Source organism: Chiloscyllium plagiosum, unplaced genomic scaffold (assembly GCF_037043375.1).
Source record: "Chiloscyllium plagiosum isolate Xiang-an unplaced genomic scaffold, Cpla_swu_hap1 HiC_scaffold_12, whole genome shotgun sequence".
Classification (NCBI taxonomy): domain Eukaryota; kingdom Metazoa; phylum Chordata; class Chondrichthyes; order Orectolobiformes; family Hemiscylliidae; genus Chiloscyllium; species Chiloscyllium plagiosum.
Genome location: NW_028270150.1, coordinates 35,383,394 through 35,402,969, shown reverse-complemented (window position 1 = coordinate 35,402,969; position 19,576 = coordinate 35,383,394). Strand labels below are relative to the sequence as shown.

Here is a 19,576-nt window from a genome sequence, read left to right as displayed (position 1 = left end):
ACTTTTAATCACCTGCAGAGACTTGGTATTCAGCCTGTCAATACTCCACTCACACCATTTGTATGATCTTTTGATCATTCTGCCTAAAAATTCTTTGCCTGTGTGCTTTTCTTCACTTCACCTGACAAAGCCATGGAGAGGGATAGGAACAGACAATATGGGAAGGTATTAAATTGGGGAGGGGAAATTATACTGCTATTAGACAGGGGCTGTGGAGTATAAATTGGGAACAATTGTTCTATGGGAAATGCACATCAGAAATGTGGAGACTGTTTCAGGAGCACTTATTGTTAGTGTTGGGTAATTTTGTCCCACTGAGACAGGCAAGGAATGGTAAGGTAAAGGAGCCTTGGATGACAAGAGAAGAGGAGCTTCTCGTCAAGAGGAAGAAGGGAGATCCAAGATGGCAGCAACCCAGCAAGTCTGAGTCTATAGTGCTCCTCCCAAGACTTAGGCAAAGTGGGCCACCCGCCACCACCACACTTACCAAATCATTTAAAATACTTTTTACTTAATGTAATTAGTTGCTCTGTACTAAATTTAAACAGTCTAGTCTCCTGTAAAAATGACTAAAGGGAAAGGAGTCCGCAGTTCTCAGCAGGCAGGAACCCCTCCCCCACCCTCCCCAGCTGCAGCAGAGGTGTCCGCAGCTGCCCCAGGAGACTTACCTATGATGGCGAGCCTCGTGGAAGTAATTTCCAAACTTGACGCGAAGATCGACGCCTTCATCGAAGAGTCCCGGTGCAGATGGAATTCACTCTTGGCCGCGCTACAAAAACACGACCGAGACATCGAGGAAATCGAGCGCCGCGTCGGAGGGGTGGAGCTAAAGGCCGCGACCTCTGAGCAGAATCGGCCGTAGGTCGAGTCCGGACTCTTGAACAAGAAAATCACATCGAACACCTCGAGAAAAATATTAGTTTGCTGGGCCTTCCCGAACGGGAAGAGCAAGGCCAGCTTACAGCGTTCCTCGCGCAGTGGCTTCCACAGTTGTTAAATCTGGAGGCTGGATCAGGTCAGGTAAGGGTGGAATGGGCCTACCGGGTTGCAATGTGCGAGCCCGGCTTGAACCAGCGCCCCCACCCGGTCCTGCTCCGGCTGCAGAGCTACAAGGAGAGGCAGATGCTCTTTGAAGCTTCCAGAAATCTTGGGAAAGATCCCCAAGCCATGATTTATAAAGGCTCCAAGATTTTCCCCAGGACTTTTCCCCAGCTTTGGTCCGAAAGAGAAAGGCGTTTGACGAAGCAAAGAAGCGTTTAAGGGACTTAAATATTCAGTACTCCTTGCGCTACCCAGCGACGCTATGCTTTAGCCATGAAGCGTCCGTATACAACTTCGGATCGCCGGAGAAGGTAAAGGAATTTTTGGACTCTCTTAGGTAAATTGTAGGAGTTAATTCGAGTGGCAAATGATGTTGTTTTGCCCTCCCCCCACCCCGATTTACCCCCTTAATTTTTCCTTTCATTACCTTACTGTTTAATATTATCTCCGGGGAGGTGGGGAGACGGGTTTATTTATTTGTTCTTCACTTAGCGATTTTCTCCCCTTTTTTTACATTTATATAAAAAGGGGGTAGGGTACTCACTGTTAACTCTAGCTTTGTTGTAATATTTGAATTTTCTTTATGCTGTCGTGGGGTGCCTGGATCAAGGGTGGGGCACTGGTTGGGAGAGGACATGATAGGCTTTTGGAAAGGAAGTGATGTCTCCTGGGAACAAGGGGGAAAATCTCAGTTTAAATACGTTTTATATTTTTTTAAATTTAGAAATAGTTTTTTATTATATTGATGTGAGTGTATTAAAGAACCTTTATTTTTGTGAATTTTATATGCTCTATGCTTGGGTTGTTTTGGATAGGGTTTCCCCTCCCGAGGGGTCTCGGACTTGCCTGAACGATTATGGTTAATCAGTCGGTTAAATGCTGCACCTGGAATGTCAAGGGGAGTAATTCACCAATCAAAAGGAAGAAAATATTATCAAACCTCAAGAAAGAAAGGGTTGACATAGCTCTCCTACAGGAGACCACTTATTGGATAAAGAACACTTGAAATTACGACAGGGTGGATTTGATCAGGCCTTCTTTTCTTCTTTCAGCTCAAAAAGTTGGGGAATTGTCATCCTTATTCGGAAGAATCTCCCTTTTAAAATCCTAAATCAGATAAAACACGAATCTGGACGATATATTCTGATTAAAGCCTTTATAAATGGAGAGGAATATGGGATCTTAAATCTGTATTGACCCCTGGCACAACCTTTTAAATTTATAACAGAAACTTTCTTCAAATTGGTGGCTCTCAGTGCTCGTCATACAATTATAGGGGGAGATTTTAATTGTATCATGGATCCAGAAATAGACAGGACTCCCAAGAGTACCGCAGGAGTATCCCCCAGATCCAGACAATTGGTGGATTTGAACAAAGAATTAAGACTAGTAGATGCGTGGAGATGCCTTCACCCGCAGGGCAGAGATTTTTCTTTTTACTCCAATCCACATAAATGTCACACCAGAATAGAAATGTTTTTTGCCCCCTCGATTTTTTAAAATTCCATATCATCCTGTAAAATAGGTAGTATAACAATTTCTGATCATGCTGCTGTATATATGGACATCAAGGCTAGGCACAATGAGACATCCCCCCGGCATTGGCGTATGGATTCCTTCCTGATGAAAGATAGTAAATTTGTAAAGTACTTCTCTTAAGAATTTAAAACTTTTTTAGAAATTAATTCAAGTACGGCTAGCAACCCATCAATGATGTGGGAGACCATCAAAGCTTACGCACGAGGTTTGATCATTTCATACTCGGCGACCCAGAAAAAATTAAAGGGAGAACAACAGCGTCTGCTCGAAGCTCGCTTAAAAGCAGCTGAAACAGCATACATTGACAGACCTTCTATTATCAAACTACAAAGGATTACAGCCTTTAGGACAGCTCTGAACACCACGTTTACCCAAATGGCTAAGAGGGAAATATTATTTGCAAAACAAAGGTTATATGAATTTGGCGATAAACCTGGGAGATACTTAGCATTTCTCGCAAAGAAAAAAAAAGCCCCTCAAACTATCACGTCTATCAAGGAAAGTGCAGGTACTCTGACTCATGATCACAAAAGGATTAACGCAATCTTCAGAAAATTTTATTCTGATTTATATAAATCACAGGATTGCAAAGAAAGAGCTAGGAGAATGCAGTCGATTTTAAAAACTTGACCTTTCCGGACCCAACTCCGGAACAGGTATCGGTCCTGAATGATCTCCTAACAATCCAAGAAATACTTGATGCAATCAGGCAACTTCAGAGCAGTAAAGCACCTAGCCCGGCTTTCAAGCTGAATTCTATAAAGAATTTACAGAAATATTGGCTGGCCCACTTATGGACATGAAAAACTACTCATACAGTCAGGACTGTCTCCCGCCTTCGCTGAAAGAGGTGAATATCTCTCTTATTCTCAAAAAGGAAAGGACTCAGAAGATTGCACATCATACAGACCAATATCCTTGCTAAATGTAGATTTTAAAATTCTTTCTAAAACGTTAGCATTGAGGCGAGAAAGGGTATTGCTTCATAAAGGAGGATCAGACGGGGTTTATTAAGGGCCATAGATCATCCAATAATGTTAAAAGGATTTTGAATGTGATTCAAGCCTGCCATCAGGGAAAGATACCGGGAGTAATAGTCTCATTAGAAGCGGAAAACGCATTCGACAGGGTTGAGTGGTTATATCTGTTTTACACATTGGAAAGGTGTTTGCCAAATGGGTCTCAACACTATATAATGATCCCAAAGCAATTGTGATTACCAATGGATTAGGCTCAGATAGCTTCAGTCTGGGTAGGAGCTGCCATCAGGGATGTCCTCTCTCCCCATTGCTATTTACGCTAATAATCGAACCACTAGCAGAAGCTATATGGGCCCACCCTAATATAATGGCCCCGAGGATTGGTACAGGTAAACATAAAATTACCCTTTATGCAGATGATGTTCTTCTATTCCTCAGTAATCCCCTGATGTCCGTGCCTCGCTTAATCCAAGTTATTAATACATTTAGTGTATTTTCAGGCTATAAAATTAATTTTTCAAAATCGGAAGCTATGCCAATGGGCGGCCTTGCTAGTGTATCCCACCTATTGGACGGATCCCACTTTCCCTTTCGTTGGTCCCTGGAGGGTTTCTTATATTTAGGCAGTTTTATCATCCAGTATTTCGCCAGCTATACAAGGCTAACTTTGTGCATTTACTGGAGAGGATAAGGCAGGACCTCCAGCAATGGGGAGACCTTCCAATTTCCTGGCTAGGTAGAATAGCACTAATTAAAATGAATGTCCTGCCCCGTCTCCTATACTCTATGAGAATGCTTCCGGTGATGCTGCCGAAGTTGGCACTACGCAAATCGTATGGCTGGCTGGGTTCCTTCAAGTGGAATCATTAACGGCTCCTTATTAAGCTGAAGAAGCTAAAGCTTCCATAGACAAGGGGAGGACTGGATTTTCCAGATTTTAGGAAATATCAGTTAAGTTCCCTATTAAGCTACATACCCAATTGGGTCTTGTCTGACCCGCAATCAATCTGGCTGGACATCGAGGGTTCTCAAGTAAAATGCCCACTTATTAACCTCTTATTTTCAGACAAGAGGAATATCATCACGGATCACTGTAAAAATCCTGTAATACTAAATACAATTAAAGCTTGGAATATAATGCGGCAAAATGAGGGCAATTCACATAAAACATCCCCTTGTACTCTAATAGTGAGGGCATGGGGGTTTCAACCGGGGCTTACAGATGCCATTTTCAAACTCTGGAGATCCAGGGGTATCTCCTGTTTAGGGGATCTATTTAAGGAAGGAGTCCTGATGTCTTTTGAACAGCTGCATCAAAATTTTGGATTACCTAATGGTGATCCCTTTCGATATTTCCAAATTCGAGATTACATACAGAAGAAGACTACGCTATTAGATAGTCTTTATAAATCAGACAGAGAACGTAGTGTGTTATGGCCAATGGGGGTACTTTCGGTCAGCACTCTTTATCATTTATTACATGATGAAGTATCGGAAGTTATGGACAATCTGCTTAAAACATGGGATCAGGATTTGGGGCTGGAAATCTCTCTAGAAATGTGGAATGACATTTGGGAAAATGCCAGAAAAATCTCCATCTGCAACAGAACGCTGGCCATTCAGTTGAAGATACTTCATAGGACCCATATAGCACCGGACCGATTGGCAAAATTTAAGGCAGGAGCATCTCTAATGTGTCCCAAATTTCAAAGAGAGGTGGGCACTCTTGTATACTGCTTATGGACCTGTCATAAGATCTGTAGATATTGGACTAAAGTAGCAAATGCTCAGACAGAAATCTTGGGAATGGAAATTACAGTGGATCCAATATCTCTCCTTTTGGGCTTTTCAAACTTACTCTCCCTGGATATGCACGGGAAGAGATCATTTTCCATTCTCTCTTTCTGTGCAAGGGAAAATATTTTGGTAAACTGGGTGGCTGAAAATCCTCCTGGACTTTCGAATTGGCACAGAATAATCATGACTTCCTTACAAATGTGGTGCACCAAAAAACCTATTTATTCCATTAAAATATAGCAGCCCTTCTTGAATTACACAAATATAGATATTTTGGCCATTCTAACAAGGGTTTTTATCTAATTGAGATGGCGAACCTGGCTGGTCTGGGACACCTTGGGAGAGGAATCCCGCACGAATATGGGTTTTGTTACAATTTGATGTTAACACATTCCGAGCATGTACTTTACTACTCAATTTCTGTGTTATCCGTTGTGTTTTTTTTCTTTTCTTGAATAATGTAAGAGATTTAATCATGCAGTTTGGTTAGTTGTAGGTTAGATTAGTAGTTAGTTGAGTTTTGTCTTTTTTTTCTCGGTATCTCTTTTTTTCTGTTTCATCGATTTTGGTTATTATTTATTTAAGATTTAATTGTATATCAATGTTTATACTTGGTTTTTTTATTTGTAAACTTGTAAAAACATGTTAAATTTTCAATAAAAATATCTATATTAAAAAAAAAGAGGAAGAAGGAAGATTACTTAAGATTGAGGAAGCAAGGATCTGGTACAGCTTTAGAGGATTACAGGGTAGCTAGGAAAGAACTCAAAAATGGACTGAGGAGATCTAGGAGGGGGCACAAAATGACTAGGCGAGAACGATTAGGGAAAACCTAAAGGCATTCAACACTTATGTGAGGAATAAGAAAATGATCAAAGAGATGGTAGGGCTGATCAAGGATGGTAGAGGGAACTTGTGCCTGGTGTCTGAAGAGGTAGGGGAGGCCCTAAATGATTTTTTTGCTTCAGAGTTCACTAGAGAGAGGGACCTTTTTGACAGTGAGAACACCGTGGATCAAGCTAATAGGCTTGAACAAATTGATATTAAAAAAGTGGAGGTGCTGGAAATTCTGGGAAGCATCGTGATAGATAAGTCCCTATTGCCAGACCAGATTTCTCCAAGGTTGCTATGGGAAGTGAGGAATGAGATTGTTGCGCCTCTGGCGATGAGCTTTGCATCCTTACTCTCCACGGGAGTAATACCAGATGATTGGAAGTAGGCAAATATTGTTCCTCTATTCAAGAAAGGGAATAGGAAAATCCTGGGAATTACATACCAGGAGGTCTAATGTCTGTGGTAAGCAAGGTCCTGGAAAGGATTCTGAGAAATTGGATTTATGAGTATTTGGAAAAACATAGTTTGATTAAGGATAGTCAGCGTGGCTTGGTGAGAGGCAGGTCATGCCTCTCAAGCCTTATTGAGTTCGTTGAAGATGTGACGAGCCAAGTTGACGAAAGTTGAGCAGTGGATGTGGTATATTTGGATTTCAGTAAGGCACTTTATAAGGTTCCCCACAGTAGACTCATTCAGAAAGTTAGGAAGTATGAGATCCAGGAAAACTTTGCTGTCTGGATACAGAATTGGCTGGCGGAAAGAAGACAGCGAATGATACTAAATGGAAGGTATTCCGCCTGGAGGTCAGTGATCAGTTGTGCCCCACAGAGATCTGTTCTTGGGCTTCTGGTCTTTGTAGTTTTTATAAATGACTCGGATGAAGAAGTGGAAAGGTGAGTTAGTAAATTTGCCGATGACACAAAGGTCGATGGTGTTCTAGAGTATTGAAGGCTATTGCAGGTTACAAGACACTGACAGGATGCAGAGCTGGGCTGAGAAGTGGCAGATAGATTTCAACCTGGATAAATGCAAAGTGATTCATTTCGGAAGATCGAATTTGAATGTTGAATACAAGGTTAGAGATAGGATTCTTGGCAGTGTGGAGGAACAGCAGGATCTTAGGGTCCACGTACACAGATCCCTCAAAGTTGCCACTCACTTTGATAGGGTTGTTAAGAAAGCATATGCCGTTTTGGCTTTCATTAACAGGAGGATTGAGTTTAAGAGCCGTGAGGTTTTGTTGCAGCTTTATAAAACCCTGATTAGACTACACTTGGAATATTGTGTCCAATTCTGGTCGCCTCATTATAGGAAGGATGTAGGTGCTTTAGAGAGGGTGCAGACGAGATTTATCAGGATGCTGACTGGATTAGAGGGCTTGTCTTATGAAGAGAGGTTGAGTGAACTGGGGAGAAGAAGGATGAGAGATGACTTGACAGAGGTGTACAAGGTAATGAGAGGCATACACAAAGTAGATAGCCAGATAAATGCTCAGCACAATATTGTGGGCCGGAGGGCCTGTACTATGCTGTATTGTTCTATGTCCTAAAGGAACAACACTTCGAAAGCTTGTGATTTCAAATAAAACCTGTTGGACTATGAACTAGTGTGATGTGACTTCTGACCACATACTAATTTGACAGCCATAATACAAAGTGTAACAATTTAAAATTAAGTGCATGCATTACTAAGTCAACTGATTTGCCAGTTAACCTGTACAGTATCGTTCACAGATGCTATTAAAATTTCAATAGCACAGAATAGTTGTACAATGAACTTGCATACTGGCAAGTCAATGTGTATCTACATTACCACTCCTATTGTGGAACACTACATTTGAACCAATTACACCTCATTCTTGATGACAACAAGCTATCACACTTCTGATTATAATTTTAGTACACTGGGTCTACTCATAGCACTGGTAGAATATTTTTCAAGCTGTTGAATGAATCAAATGCTATAACAACAAGTTATAATTGAGATCCTTTCAAGTATTTATAGGCCAATCAGTAGCAAGACGGTTTCAGTTCCCATTGTGCAAGAAAATAAATACCAGTCATAATATATTATCCAGCAGTCAAAACTGTTTTGCTTATATGTTGCATTAACATATTTAACAGCATTTAACAGATCCTTTTTCAAAAACTATACATAGGTCACAACTTAACCCCGATCCCACCATCTATGCATACAAGCATATATACACTATATTAGCCAAAATTTCAGGATAACACTTGTTCATAACATCAAAAATTATGAAAAAAAGCATTGAACAGCTTTGGAAGTGGAAAGCTTTCAACAGAAGTATCAAAATCACAAAGTACCATCCATTCCAATAAAACAAGGACTTTCACTAAGTTTCTGAAATGAGTGGTAAAGTGCAATCTGAAATGTCTTAATGGTCATGCTGTGTATCTACAGTTCAGATTACACAGTACTATAAAAAGCTTTATTTGAAAATTATTTTATTTCACCCCCTGAAGCTCAGCATCAGATATACAAAGAAAACTGAAGACTCAGTTAATTTCTTATTTTGTCAAACTATGTTACATATAACTATTGCTACCAACTTTCAATTCTAATTCTATTCTGTACATTTTTCCTTCAGGTTGCACAGGAGCACACAGTCCGACGTTCAATTCCAACTCGCATCCCTAAACCAAGATCCAGTACAATAAAGTTGTTTAGGACACCTGAAAGACTCATCTCGAAATCTGAGCTACAGTCAGAAACTCAACCTGTAAGAAAACAGGCAACAAGTGTTACATCTAATTTCAATATGATGGCTACTTTTGGCAAAATGTAAAGTTTTTGTTTGCAAACAAAGTAACAAGGTGCTAAAGGGTGCAAAGTCCTTTGTATTCATTTCAATGTGCAATAGAAGCAAGTTACTTGAGTTTTCCACTATGTGCGAAAACAGCTATGACAGTTTGTCATAAAATCTGAATAAACCATCTGGATAATTGTTAATTCTGCAGAGTCCTAAGTGTACTATGTTTATCACAAGGTGAGAAGAGAGAAAAAGTTAATTATATCATTCTGGTTTTAGGAAATGACACAAAGTATATGGGTGCGATGCTCTTCAGAGGGTCAATGTGGACTTGATGGGCCAAATGGTCTGCTTCTATGATTCTAATACTGCGATCTTATTTCTCATTCCATTACAAATTTATCTCAGATGTTTTCAAACAACCTCAAATGAGGACAGAATTTAATGACGTCCCCAGTACCAAGATTATGGCAAGGGAATAGGGCATTGAATCGGTAGGAAGGGCCTTCCCACCACCATCCAAATTATGTTGTGACTAAATGAATAATTTTCAGCTAAGGGTCTCGGCCCATTGCTGCTGTAATTCACCCAATGACTGGTGGGGACCTTCTCATGGAAGAAGCTGGAGAAGGATTGCTTGTGTGCTCCTTTGGAGGTGGGGATCCCTTGTTAAAAGGCACTCAGTGCAGGCAACCCAGCATGGGCAAGAGGGAACTGAGAAAAGCCTCCTGCCCTGGTTGCTAAACCTCCCTCCCCACAGGCCCCATCCCACAAACAATAACATGTCTGGGTCAATCAGTGATCTTAGGCCTGACACAGGCATAGTTACAGCAGCAGCTACCTTCTATGCTGTGGCATTGCCGAGATATAAAGAATTATCCATCCCAACTGTGCAGCATCTCTCAGGAAGCAGAATTTCTATACCCAAAGAGACTTGCCTGACAGGCAAGTCATCAGGCCTTTATGAAAAGAAGGCACATGGGACTCTTACCACCTTTATAGCTGGCAAGTGATAACCTGTTATCTCCCTTAAACACCAACTTTAATATCGGATTTTCAAGGTAATTTTTTTAGAACTGGAAACATTGAGACAAATCAATTTAAGCACAAAATTGGGGCAATCTAAATCTTCTTTAAAAATGCACAGAATTTTTTAAAAAATGCACTCAAAATGACAAATAAGATGGCCATTGCACATTACGGACCAAAATCATTTTGCCGAGGAACAGGAACGTTTTAAAATTATGATTCTGAAGTGACCACAGTGTAGATTACAAAAAATTGTCTATGGCTCAATTCATCAAATCACAACAACAGATCTATCTGCACAAATGTATTTAACGTTAAAAAGAAAGTTGTCTGATGTTGCAATACATTCACTCTACATTTTGATGTTTATTGTTTACACATTGTACATTGGAATTTAATTTTGCACAGGTACAGAATATATATTAGAAATATTTTAAAAATATGTTCTTCTGATTCCTTTTAGTTTCTTCCTTTTCCCTACAAAAGGAGGCTGGCTCTAATTTGCAGTTACTTCGCAATGTTACACCATTTTCGAAAAAAATTACACAATTTGTCTTCAATGCATTTCTCCTAGTTTTATAGAATTACAGAATCCCTACAGTGTGGAAATTGGCCATTTTTGGCCCAACAAATCCACACCAAACCTCCGAAGATTGACCCACCCAGATCCATTCCCCTACCCTATTACTCTACATTTACCCCAGACCAATACACCTAACCTTCACATCCCTGAGCACCACGGGCAATTAAGCATGGCCAATTCACCTAATCTGCACATCTTTGAACTGTGGGAGGAAACTGAGCACGCGGAGGAAACATACGCAGACATGGGGAGAATGTGCAAACGCCACACAGATAGTCGCCTGAGGCTGGAATTGAACCCAGGTCCCTGGCGCTGACGGCAACAATGCTAACCTCTGAGCCACAATGCCGCCCAGAATAAAAAGCAAATCAAACTAGACTGATGGCAGCTCACAATCTCTCACCCAAATTGTTATGCATCACACCCACCTCAAAAAACATACAAAGATGCTGAGACATTGACAAAACATTTCTGTTTCTATTACCCTCCCTTTGTCACACCCTAACCAGACAGTTGATAAAGTGGATGGTAATATGCCACTATAACTGCTGCAATAACAAATTCTTTTATAAAGCACCTCTAATATAATAAAGCATTAGTGGCTTAATAGGAGCATCGTGTATCAAAATCTGACACTGAACAAGAAAGAATTGGATTATGAAGAATGTCTGAAAAGGAAGAAAGGTTTAACGAGGTAATTACTGGGCCTAGGGCAAAGACAGGCAATGGTATGACCACCAATGATGGAATGACTAAAATCAAGATCTCCCAGACACTAGAAATGGAGCAACACTGATATTCCATAAGGCTGTGTGGCTGGAGGAGATTTGACAGCTAGGGAGTGGCAAGGCTATGGAAAGCTTTGAAAACATAAATGAATTTTAAAATCCAGGTATTGCAGAATAGGGAGCAGATATTCGTCAATGAGTACAGCAGGGTAGGACTTGGTCCAAGTTATGACATTGGCAACTGGATGCTAGATAACTGCAAATTGATGGGGGTAAAAAAAAATTGTAAACAGGCCAGTAGAACACTGGATTTGTCAGCTCTAGAGTTAACCAACCTATGGATTATGGCTACAAGAACAGTTGAGCTGAGGCAGGTACAGAATCAAGCGATGTTACAGAGTAAAAACAAGCAATCTTGGTGATGGTGCAGATCTGACACCAAAGTTGCAAAAGAGTCTGATTCAATCTCAGGCAGTTGCATGAGAGAAGAATGCTACTAGTGTCTTGGGATTACAAGTATATCAAATCCATTCTACAACCAGATCCTAATGTGTCTATGAAAAGATGATGTTCTTCTGATATCTCTTGAAAAGTTAATGTGGAGATACCAGAATTCATTCGCATCTACTAGCATTGCTTCAAATTACCTGTAATCAATATTTAACTTTCAAAAAAAAACAATTTATTGATAATAACTAAACCGGAAAACATTGCTTCTTCCAAACAAATTCTCAAAATATATTTTTCGTGTTTAGGTTGTTGTACCTACCATGTTCTGAGAATACTTGGCAGCAACACCTTTCAAATGTAGTACAACACCACCATCTTTTGGCAAATACGCATTACTGCAAACACATTTTTCACTGTAAATAATCAAAAACAAAAGCAGTTTCTTCTTTGACTGCATGTTATCTCCCCACCCAAAAATGGTCACTTGCATAACACTCATCCACTAATCTATAATGAATACAATCATTTCTAGAAGTTTTCATCAGAAGACAGTCTGGATAATTAACTATCTTAAAAACTGCAAATAGAGAAGAGTGGATTTACAGTCATAGATCAAAAAACTATTTATTACATAGTTATACATAAAACAATGATTGGTTGGGTTAACTGATTTGCAATGAAAGCAATACCAACAGTGTGGGTTAGATTCTGAAGTTACCATGAAGCAGTCTCTTTTTCAATCTCCCTTCCTGAAGCATAGTGACATATAGCTTAAATCATCAGCAGTTATTCCTCTCAAATGAGTTAGCAGCCCTATGGCCTGGTAAGACTATGCTAACTTTATCTTTCATGCCTCTGAATAGAATAATTAAAGAATCTTCATAAAGACACGCTGTAAAATTAGATTTGATAAAGACCATCAACAAAAGCTTTAGGCTGCTATAGGAAGGATGTTGTGCAACTCAGAAGAGTTCATAAAAGAATTACAAGCATGTTGTCAGGATTGGAGAGGTTGAGCTACAGGGAGAGGCTGAATACACTGGGGCTATTTTCCTTGGAGTATTGGAGGAATGACCTTATGGAAGTTTATAAAATCAGGAGGGGCATGGATAGGATGGGGGAATCCAAACTGGAGAGCAAAGGTTTAAGGTGAATGGAGAAAGATTTAAAAGGGACCTAAGGGGCAACGTTTTCACACAGAGGGTAGTGCTTATATGGAATGAGCTGCCAGAGGAATGGTATATTTATAACATTTAAAAGGCAATTGGATAGTATGTGAATAGGAAGGGTTTAGAGGGATATGGGTCAAATGCTGGCAAATAGGACTAGATTTGTGAAGGATATCTGATCACATGGAAGAGTTAGGCTGAAGTGTCTGTTTTCATGCTGTACAGCTCCATGACTATGCAGCTAATCATGCAATTTTTCATGGAATCACATACTTTACACTCACTCACTCTCTCTCTAATGAGTTGAGAAAAACTGAAAGATTGGTGGATGGCTGCCTGCATATATACATTTTTCATAACTTCATATTGCACCTGGAATAAATGAAATCAAACAGGCATTTCTCATGATTACCACCAAGTAAGCATAGGATATGAAAATGAAATCATGTTGAGCTTCCTAGAAACACAGTCTCCAAGATGGTAACTCAAATCTACACAAATAGTTTAGCCTGTATGTGAATATCTAACTGGAAATACTTGCAAACACACCTGACAAGACTGGCCCTTTGCACACCTTCAAAAGCAGGAAGACCTTCATCTATGTTGAGTTAACTGCTCTCAGCCAAAGAACAAGTGAATAGATGACTGGGCACAGTGTAAAACAGGCTAATAATCTGCTGTCAAACCATTTTGCAATAATATTGGTAAATAATTTTACTGTAAGTGATTCCTTTGAGTAGCAAGTGACAATACGTCTATTTTGCTCATTTTCCCCATGCTATTCATTTGATTAAATGTCTTTCGATTATCATTTTTTGGTTCTAAATCAAATAGATTATTAATACTTTTTACACATTCCCAACTTGGGAGTATGAAAAAGATAATACAAGCAAAACAAGATATGAGATGGAGAGACCATCGATGGAGGACAAAAGGTTAACATATACATATGCATTTCCAAGTTAGACCAAAATTGTAAACTTTCAGAATCCAAATCAGTCAGCCTCGACTCAGAGGCTCATCTATCACAAGGTCGGAAAGGTGAAGGTTCAAATCCTACTTCAAAGATTTGAGCATACAACTTAAACTGATATTTCAATGCAGTACTGGGGTTTTGCTGACCTTTCAGAGATCCATCTTTCAGATTATACATTCAACTGAAATATCCCACTGGGATGTAAAACATTACATGGCCCTATTCAGAAAAGACCAGGGAGTTGCCTGGTGGTCTGAGCAACGTTTATTCCTCAATCAACACCAGTAAACCAGTTAAACAGATCATTTATCTCATTGCTGTTGTAGAATCTTGCTGTGTTTGTAAATTAAAGTGAAGAAGATGGTGGTGAGGTGTTATAGTTCATGAAGGGAGGTTGGGTTGCTGCAGCAACATGAATGTTTTCATGCATATTGAAGTCTGGAGCTATAGAGAAAAATGATAATAAAGATTCCAATATACTTTCCATCACATGGCTGGCCAGGGTCTCTCCTGTTTTTACAACCTGCCATTGGTACTTATTAGAAGGATTCACAGGTTGACACTCGACCTAACTGGCTCCATTATGAATATACCTTTTTTGGGCAACATCCTGGGGTGGGATTTGAACCCAAAGCTTCTGGCTCAGATGGAGGCATACTACACAAACCCCTCCAAGTTAATCAGCTACTATCCAGGAATTAATACAGAGAATAGAATGAAACAAAGAACAAAGATCTTGGAAATCTAACACAAAAATTGAAATTGCTGGAGAAACTCAGGAGGTCTGAGAACATCTGTGGAGAGAAAGCAGAGTTAACATTCAGTTCGGTGATCCTTCTTCAGAACTCAATTAGAGAACGCTGCTACAAATTTATTTAAAATATATTATTCGGCTTGATTCCAAGAAAGGGTCTACATTCCAAATCTTGTTTTTGCTCAAACTCTTGACATGTTCCTTCTGCGCCATTCCAATACTGTGTCTCAAGTGATCCTCTTACAAGCTTTTTGATGCCATCCATTTCTGCTCAACAGCAGAAAACTGATCTAATTTCATATGGTTGGGTGGACAGACTACAATTCATTCGGAGCCACAATGGTCTGTTTGTCATATTTTCTGCAAGTTTTGAAACATCACACATGGCTGAGGATCATTTCCAAAGTGCAGGGAGTAGTTTTGAAAGTGCCCAGAGTTAACAGGTGAAAGCAGTATTGTGTAAGTCAAATGGCTGCAAAGCCAAAACACAGATTGCCCTTTCAGAAGGCAGGGAATTAACAACTATACACAAACTAATGAAAACACAGCAGAGCAAAGGAAGAAACTGTGGAGAAAATTGGCAGTAAATTCATGTTAGAAAGACTTAGAGCTTAAAAGCCCATCACGATCAGGATATTCAAAACACTTTACACCTAGTTAACAAGTGCTTTACAGTATTAAGTAATTTTGTTGTTCACACTGTTAAAATGTAGGAAATATGGAAGAATTTCTGCAGAGCAAGATGCCGCAAACTAAAGTGATAATAAAAAGTTAATTTGTTTAAATGGTATTGGTTAAGAGATAAACATTGTCAGGATACTTGAAGGAAACTGCCTTCTTTTTCAAAAGAAATTTCCAGCAACACATTTTCAGCTTGTTCAAATGATGACAAGGTATCTTTTAAGTTGCACTGAGAAGGAAAGACCTTAGTTTGATGTTTAATTCTAAAGGCGACTCCTCCAACAATGCAACATTTAGAGTCATATGGATAATAACAGCACAGAAAGAGACCCTTTGGTCCAACCCGCCCATGCCAAACAGATATCCCAACCCAATCTAGTCCCACCTGCCAGCCCATGGCCCATATGTCTCCAAACCCTTCCTACTCATATACCCATCCAGATGCCTTTTAAATGTTGCAATTGTACCAGACTCCAACACTTCCTCTGGCAGCCCTCTGCGGGAAAATGGTGCCCTTTAGGTCTCTTTTATACCTTTTCCCTCTCACCCTAAACCTATGCCCTCTAGTTCTGGACTCCCCTACCTCAGGAAAAAGACCTTGTCTATTTACCCTCATGATTTTATAACCCTCTATAAGGTCACCCCTCAGCCTCCAACACTCCAGGGAAAACAGCCCTAGCCTATTCAACCTCTCCTTATAGCTCATCCTCCAATCCTGACAACATCCTTGCAAATCTTTTCTGAACCCTTTCAAGTTTCATAATATCCTTCCAATAGGAAGGAGACCAGAATTGCACGCAATATTCCATAACTGGTCTAATCAATGTCCTGTATAGGTGCAACATGACCTCCCAACTCCTGTAGTCAATACTATGACCAATAAAGGAAAACATACCAAACACCTTCTTCACTATCCTATCTACCTACAACTCTACTTTTAAGCAAGTATTAATCTACACTCCAAGGTCTCTTTGTTCCACAAACTTGCCAGGACCTTACCATTAAGTGTATAAGTCCTGCTAAGATTTGCTTTACCAAAATGCAGCACCTCGCATTTATCTAAATTAAACTCCATCTGCCACTCCTCAGCCCATTGGCCCAACTGATCAAGATCCCATTGTAATCTGAGGTAACCTTCTTCACTGTCCACTACACCTCCAATTTTGGTGTCATCTGCAAACTTACTAATTATATCTCTTATGCTCACATCCAAATCATTTATATAAATGACAAAAAGTAGGGGACCCAGCACTGATCCTTGTGGCGCTCCACTGATCACAGGCCTCCAGTCTGAAAAACAACCCTCCACCACTACCCTCTGTCTTCCAGATTGAGCCAATTTTGTATCCAAATGGCGAGTTCTCCATGAGATCTAACCTTGCTAAATAGTCTCCCACGAGGAACCTTGTCGAACGCCTTACTGAAGTCCATATAGATCACATCTACCACTCTGTCTTTATCTATCCTCTTTGTTACTTCTTCACAAAACTCAATTAAGTTTGTGAGACATGATTTTGCACACACAAAGCCATGTTGACTATCACTAATCAGTCCCTGCCTTTCCAAATACATGCACATCCTGTCCCTCAGAATTCCCTCCAACAATTTGCCCACCACCAACGTCAGGCTCACCGGTCTACAGTTGGAAAGTGTAGTGCTGGAAAAGCGCAGCAGGCTAGGCAGCATCTGAGAAGCAGGAGAATCGACGTTTTGGGCATAAGCCGTTCTTCAGGAATGAAGAAGGGCTTATGCCCGAAACGTCGATTCTTCTGCTCCTCAGATGCTGCCTGGCCTGCTACGCATTTCCAGCACCACACTTTCCAACTCTGGTCTCCAGCATCTGCAGTCCTCACTTTCTCCTAGTTGATCCTCACCGGTCTACAGTTCCTTGGTTTGTCCTTACCACCTTTCCTAAATAGTGGCACATCATTAGCCAACCTCCAGGCTTCCGGCACCTCACCTGTGACTAATGATGATACAAATATCTCAGCAAGAGGCCAAGCAATCACTTCCCTAGTTTCTCACAGAGTTGTAGAATACACCTGATCAGGTCCTGGGGATTTATCCACTTTTACGTGTTTCAAGACAGCCAGCACTTCCTCCTCTGTAATATGGACGTTTTTCAAGATATCACCATCTATTTCCCTACTTTAGGGTGTAGGTTTGTTCACTGAGCTGTAGGTTTGATATCCAGACGTTTCATTACCTGGCTAGGTAACATCATCAGTGGCGACCGACAAGTGAAGCAAAGCTGTTGTCTCCTGTTTTCTATTTATATCTTTCTCCTGGATGGAGTTCCTGAGGTTTGTGGTGATGTCATTTCCTGTTCGTTTTCTGAAGGGTTGATAGATGGTATCTAGATCTATGTGCTTGTTTACGGCGTTGTAGTTGGAGTGCCAGGCCTCTAGGAATTCTCTGGCATGTCTTTGCTTAGCCTGTCCCAGGATAGATGTGTTGTCCCAGTTGAAATGGGACTGGGAGAACACATCCGTGTGTAGGGCAATGAGGGAGAGGGGGTCGTGTCTTTTTGTGGCTAGCTGGTGTTCACGTATCCTGGTGGCTAACTTTCTTCCTGTTTGTCCTACGTAGTGTTTGTGGCAGTCCTTGCATGGAATTTTATAGATGACGTTGGTTTTGTCCATGGATTGTACTGGGTCTTTTAAGTTCCCTACTTTCTATATCCTATGTGTCCTTTTCCACAGTAAACACTGATGCAAAATACTCGCTTAGTATCTCCCCCATCTCCTACTGCTCCACACAAAGGCTGCCTTGCTGATCTTTGAGGGGCCCTATTCTCGCCCACCCTCTGACGACCCCTTCTCCCACCTCCAAACATCCCATCCACCTGGACACCCCGTGCTGGCCTCTTACCCTCCCTCAATCTCTTCATAGCCAACCTACCGCCACGACATTGACAGCCTCAATCTGTCCACCCCTCTCACCCACTCCAACCTCTCACCCTCGCAACGTGCAGCCCTCCACTCTCTCCGCTCTAACCCCAACCTCACTATCAAACCGGCAGACAAGGGAGGCGCGGTGGTAGTTTGGCGCACCGATCTTTACATTGCTGAGGCTAACCGCCAGCTTGCGGACACCTCCTCCTACTGCCCCTTGACCATGACCCCACCTCCCACCACCAAACCATCATCTCCCAGACCATCCATAACCTCATCACCTCAGAGGATCTCCCATCCACTGCCTCCAACCTCATAGTCCCACAACCCCGCACCGCCCGTTTCTACCTCCTGCCAAAAATCCACAAACCTGACTGCCCCGGCTGACCCATTGTCTCAGACTGCTCCTGCCCCACCGAACCCATCTGTGCATACATCGACACGGTCCTGTCCCCCTTAGTCCAAGAACTCCCCACCTACGTTCGGGACACCACCCACACCCTCCACCTCCTCCATGATTTTCGCTTCCCCGACCCCCAACGCCTTATCTTCACCATGGACATCCAGTCCCTATACACCTCCATCCCCCATCACGAAGGCTTCAAAGCCCTCTGCTTCTTCCTTTCCCGCCGACCCAACCAGTACCCTTCCACTGACACCCTCCTTCGACTGACTGAACTGGTCCTCACTCTGAACAACTTCTCCTTCCAATCCTCCCACTTCCTCCAAACCAAAGGCGTAGCCATGGGCACCCGCATGGACCCCAGCTATGCCTGCCTCTTTGTCAGATATGTGGAACAGTCCATCTTCCGCAGCTACACTGGAACCATCCTCCACCTTTTCCTCCGCTACATCAATGACTGTATCAGCGCTACCTCGTGCTCCCACGAGGAGGTTGAACAGTTCATTCACTTTACTAACACCTTCCACCCCGACCTCAAATTTACCTGGATCGTCTCAGACTCCTCCCTCCCCTTCCTAGATCTCTCCATTTCTATCTCGGGCGACCGACTCAACACAGACATTTACTATAAACCAACCGACTCCCACAGCTACCTAGATTACACCTCCTACCACCCTGCCCCCTGTAAAAACGTCATTCCATATTCCCAATTCCTTCGCCTCCGTCGCATCTGGTCCCAGGAGGACCAATTCCAATACCGAACAACCCAGATGGCCTCCTTCTTCAAAGACCGCAATTTCCTCTCAAACGTGGTTGACGATGCTCTCCACTGCATCTCCTCCACTTCCCGCTCCTCCGCCCTTGAACCCCACCCCTCCAATCGCCACCAGGACAGAACCCCACTGGTCCTTTTTATTCCTGATGAAGGGATTTTGCCCGAAACGT

General features: G+C 41.5%; 2 protein-coding genes across 2 annotated transcripts in view; one reads left to right on the top strand and one right to left on the bottom strand.

The window, feature by feature from the left end:
* Nucleotides 1–9,164, top strand: part of filip1l (filamin A interacting protein 1-like) — a 309,751-nt gene extending 300,587 nt beyond the window's left edge. The window contains exon 6 of the mRNA XM_043701146.2: nucleotides 8,803–9,164. Within this exon, the coding sequence (XP_043557081.2) occupies nucleotides 8,803–9,000 (198 nt within the window). The 3' untranslated portion in view covers nucleotides 9,001–9,164. The remainder of the gene's footprint in view (nucleotides 1–8,802) is intronic.
* cmss1 (cms1 ribosomal small subunit homolog) overlaps nucleotides 1–19,576 on the bottom strand; it is a 397,195-nt gene that overhangs the window by 365,597 nt on the left and 12,022 nt on the right. The gene's annotated exons all lie outside the window — the stretch shown is intronic.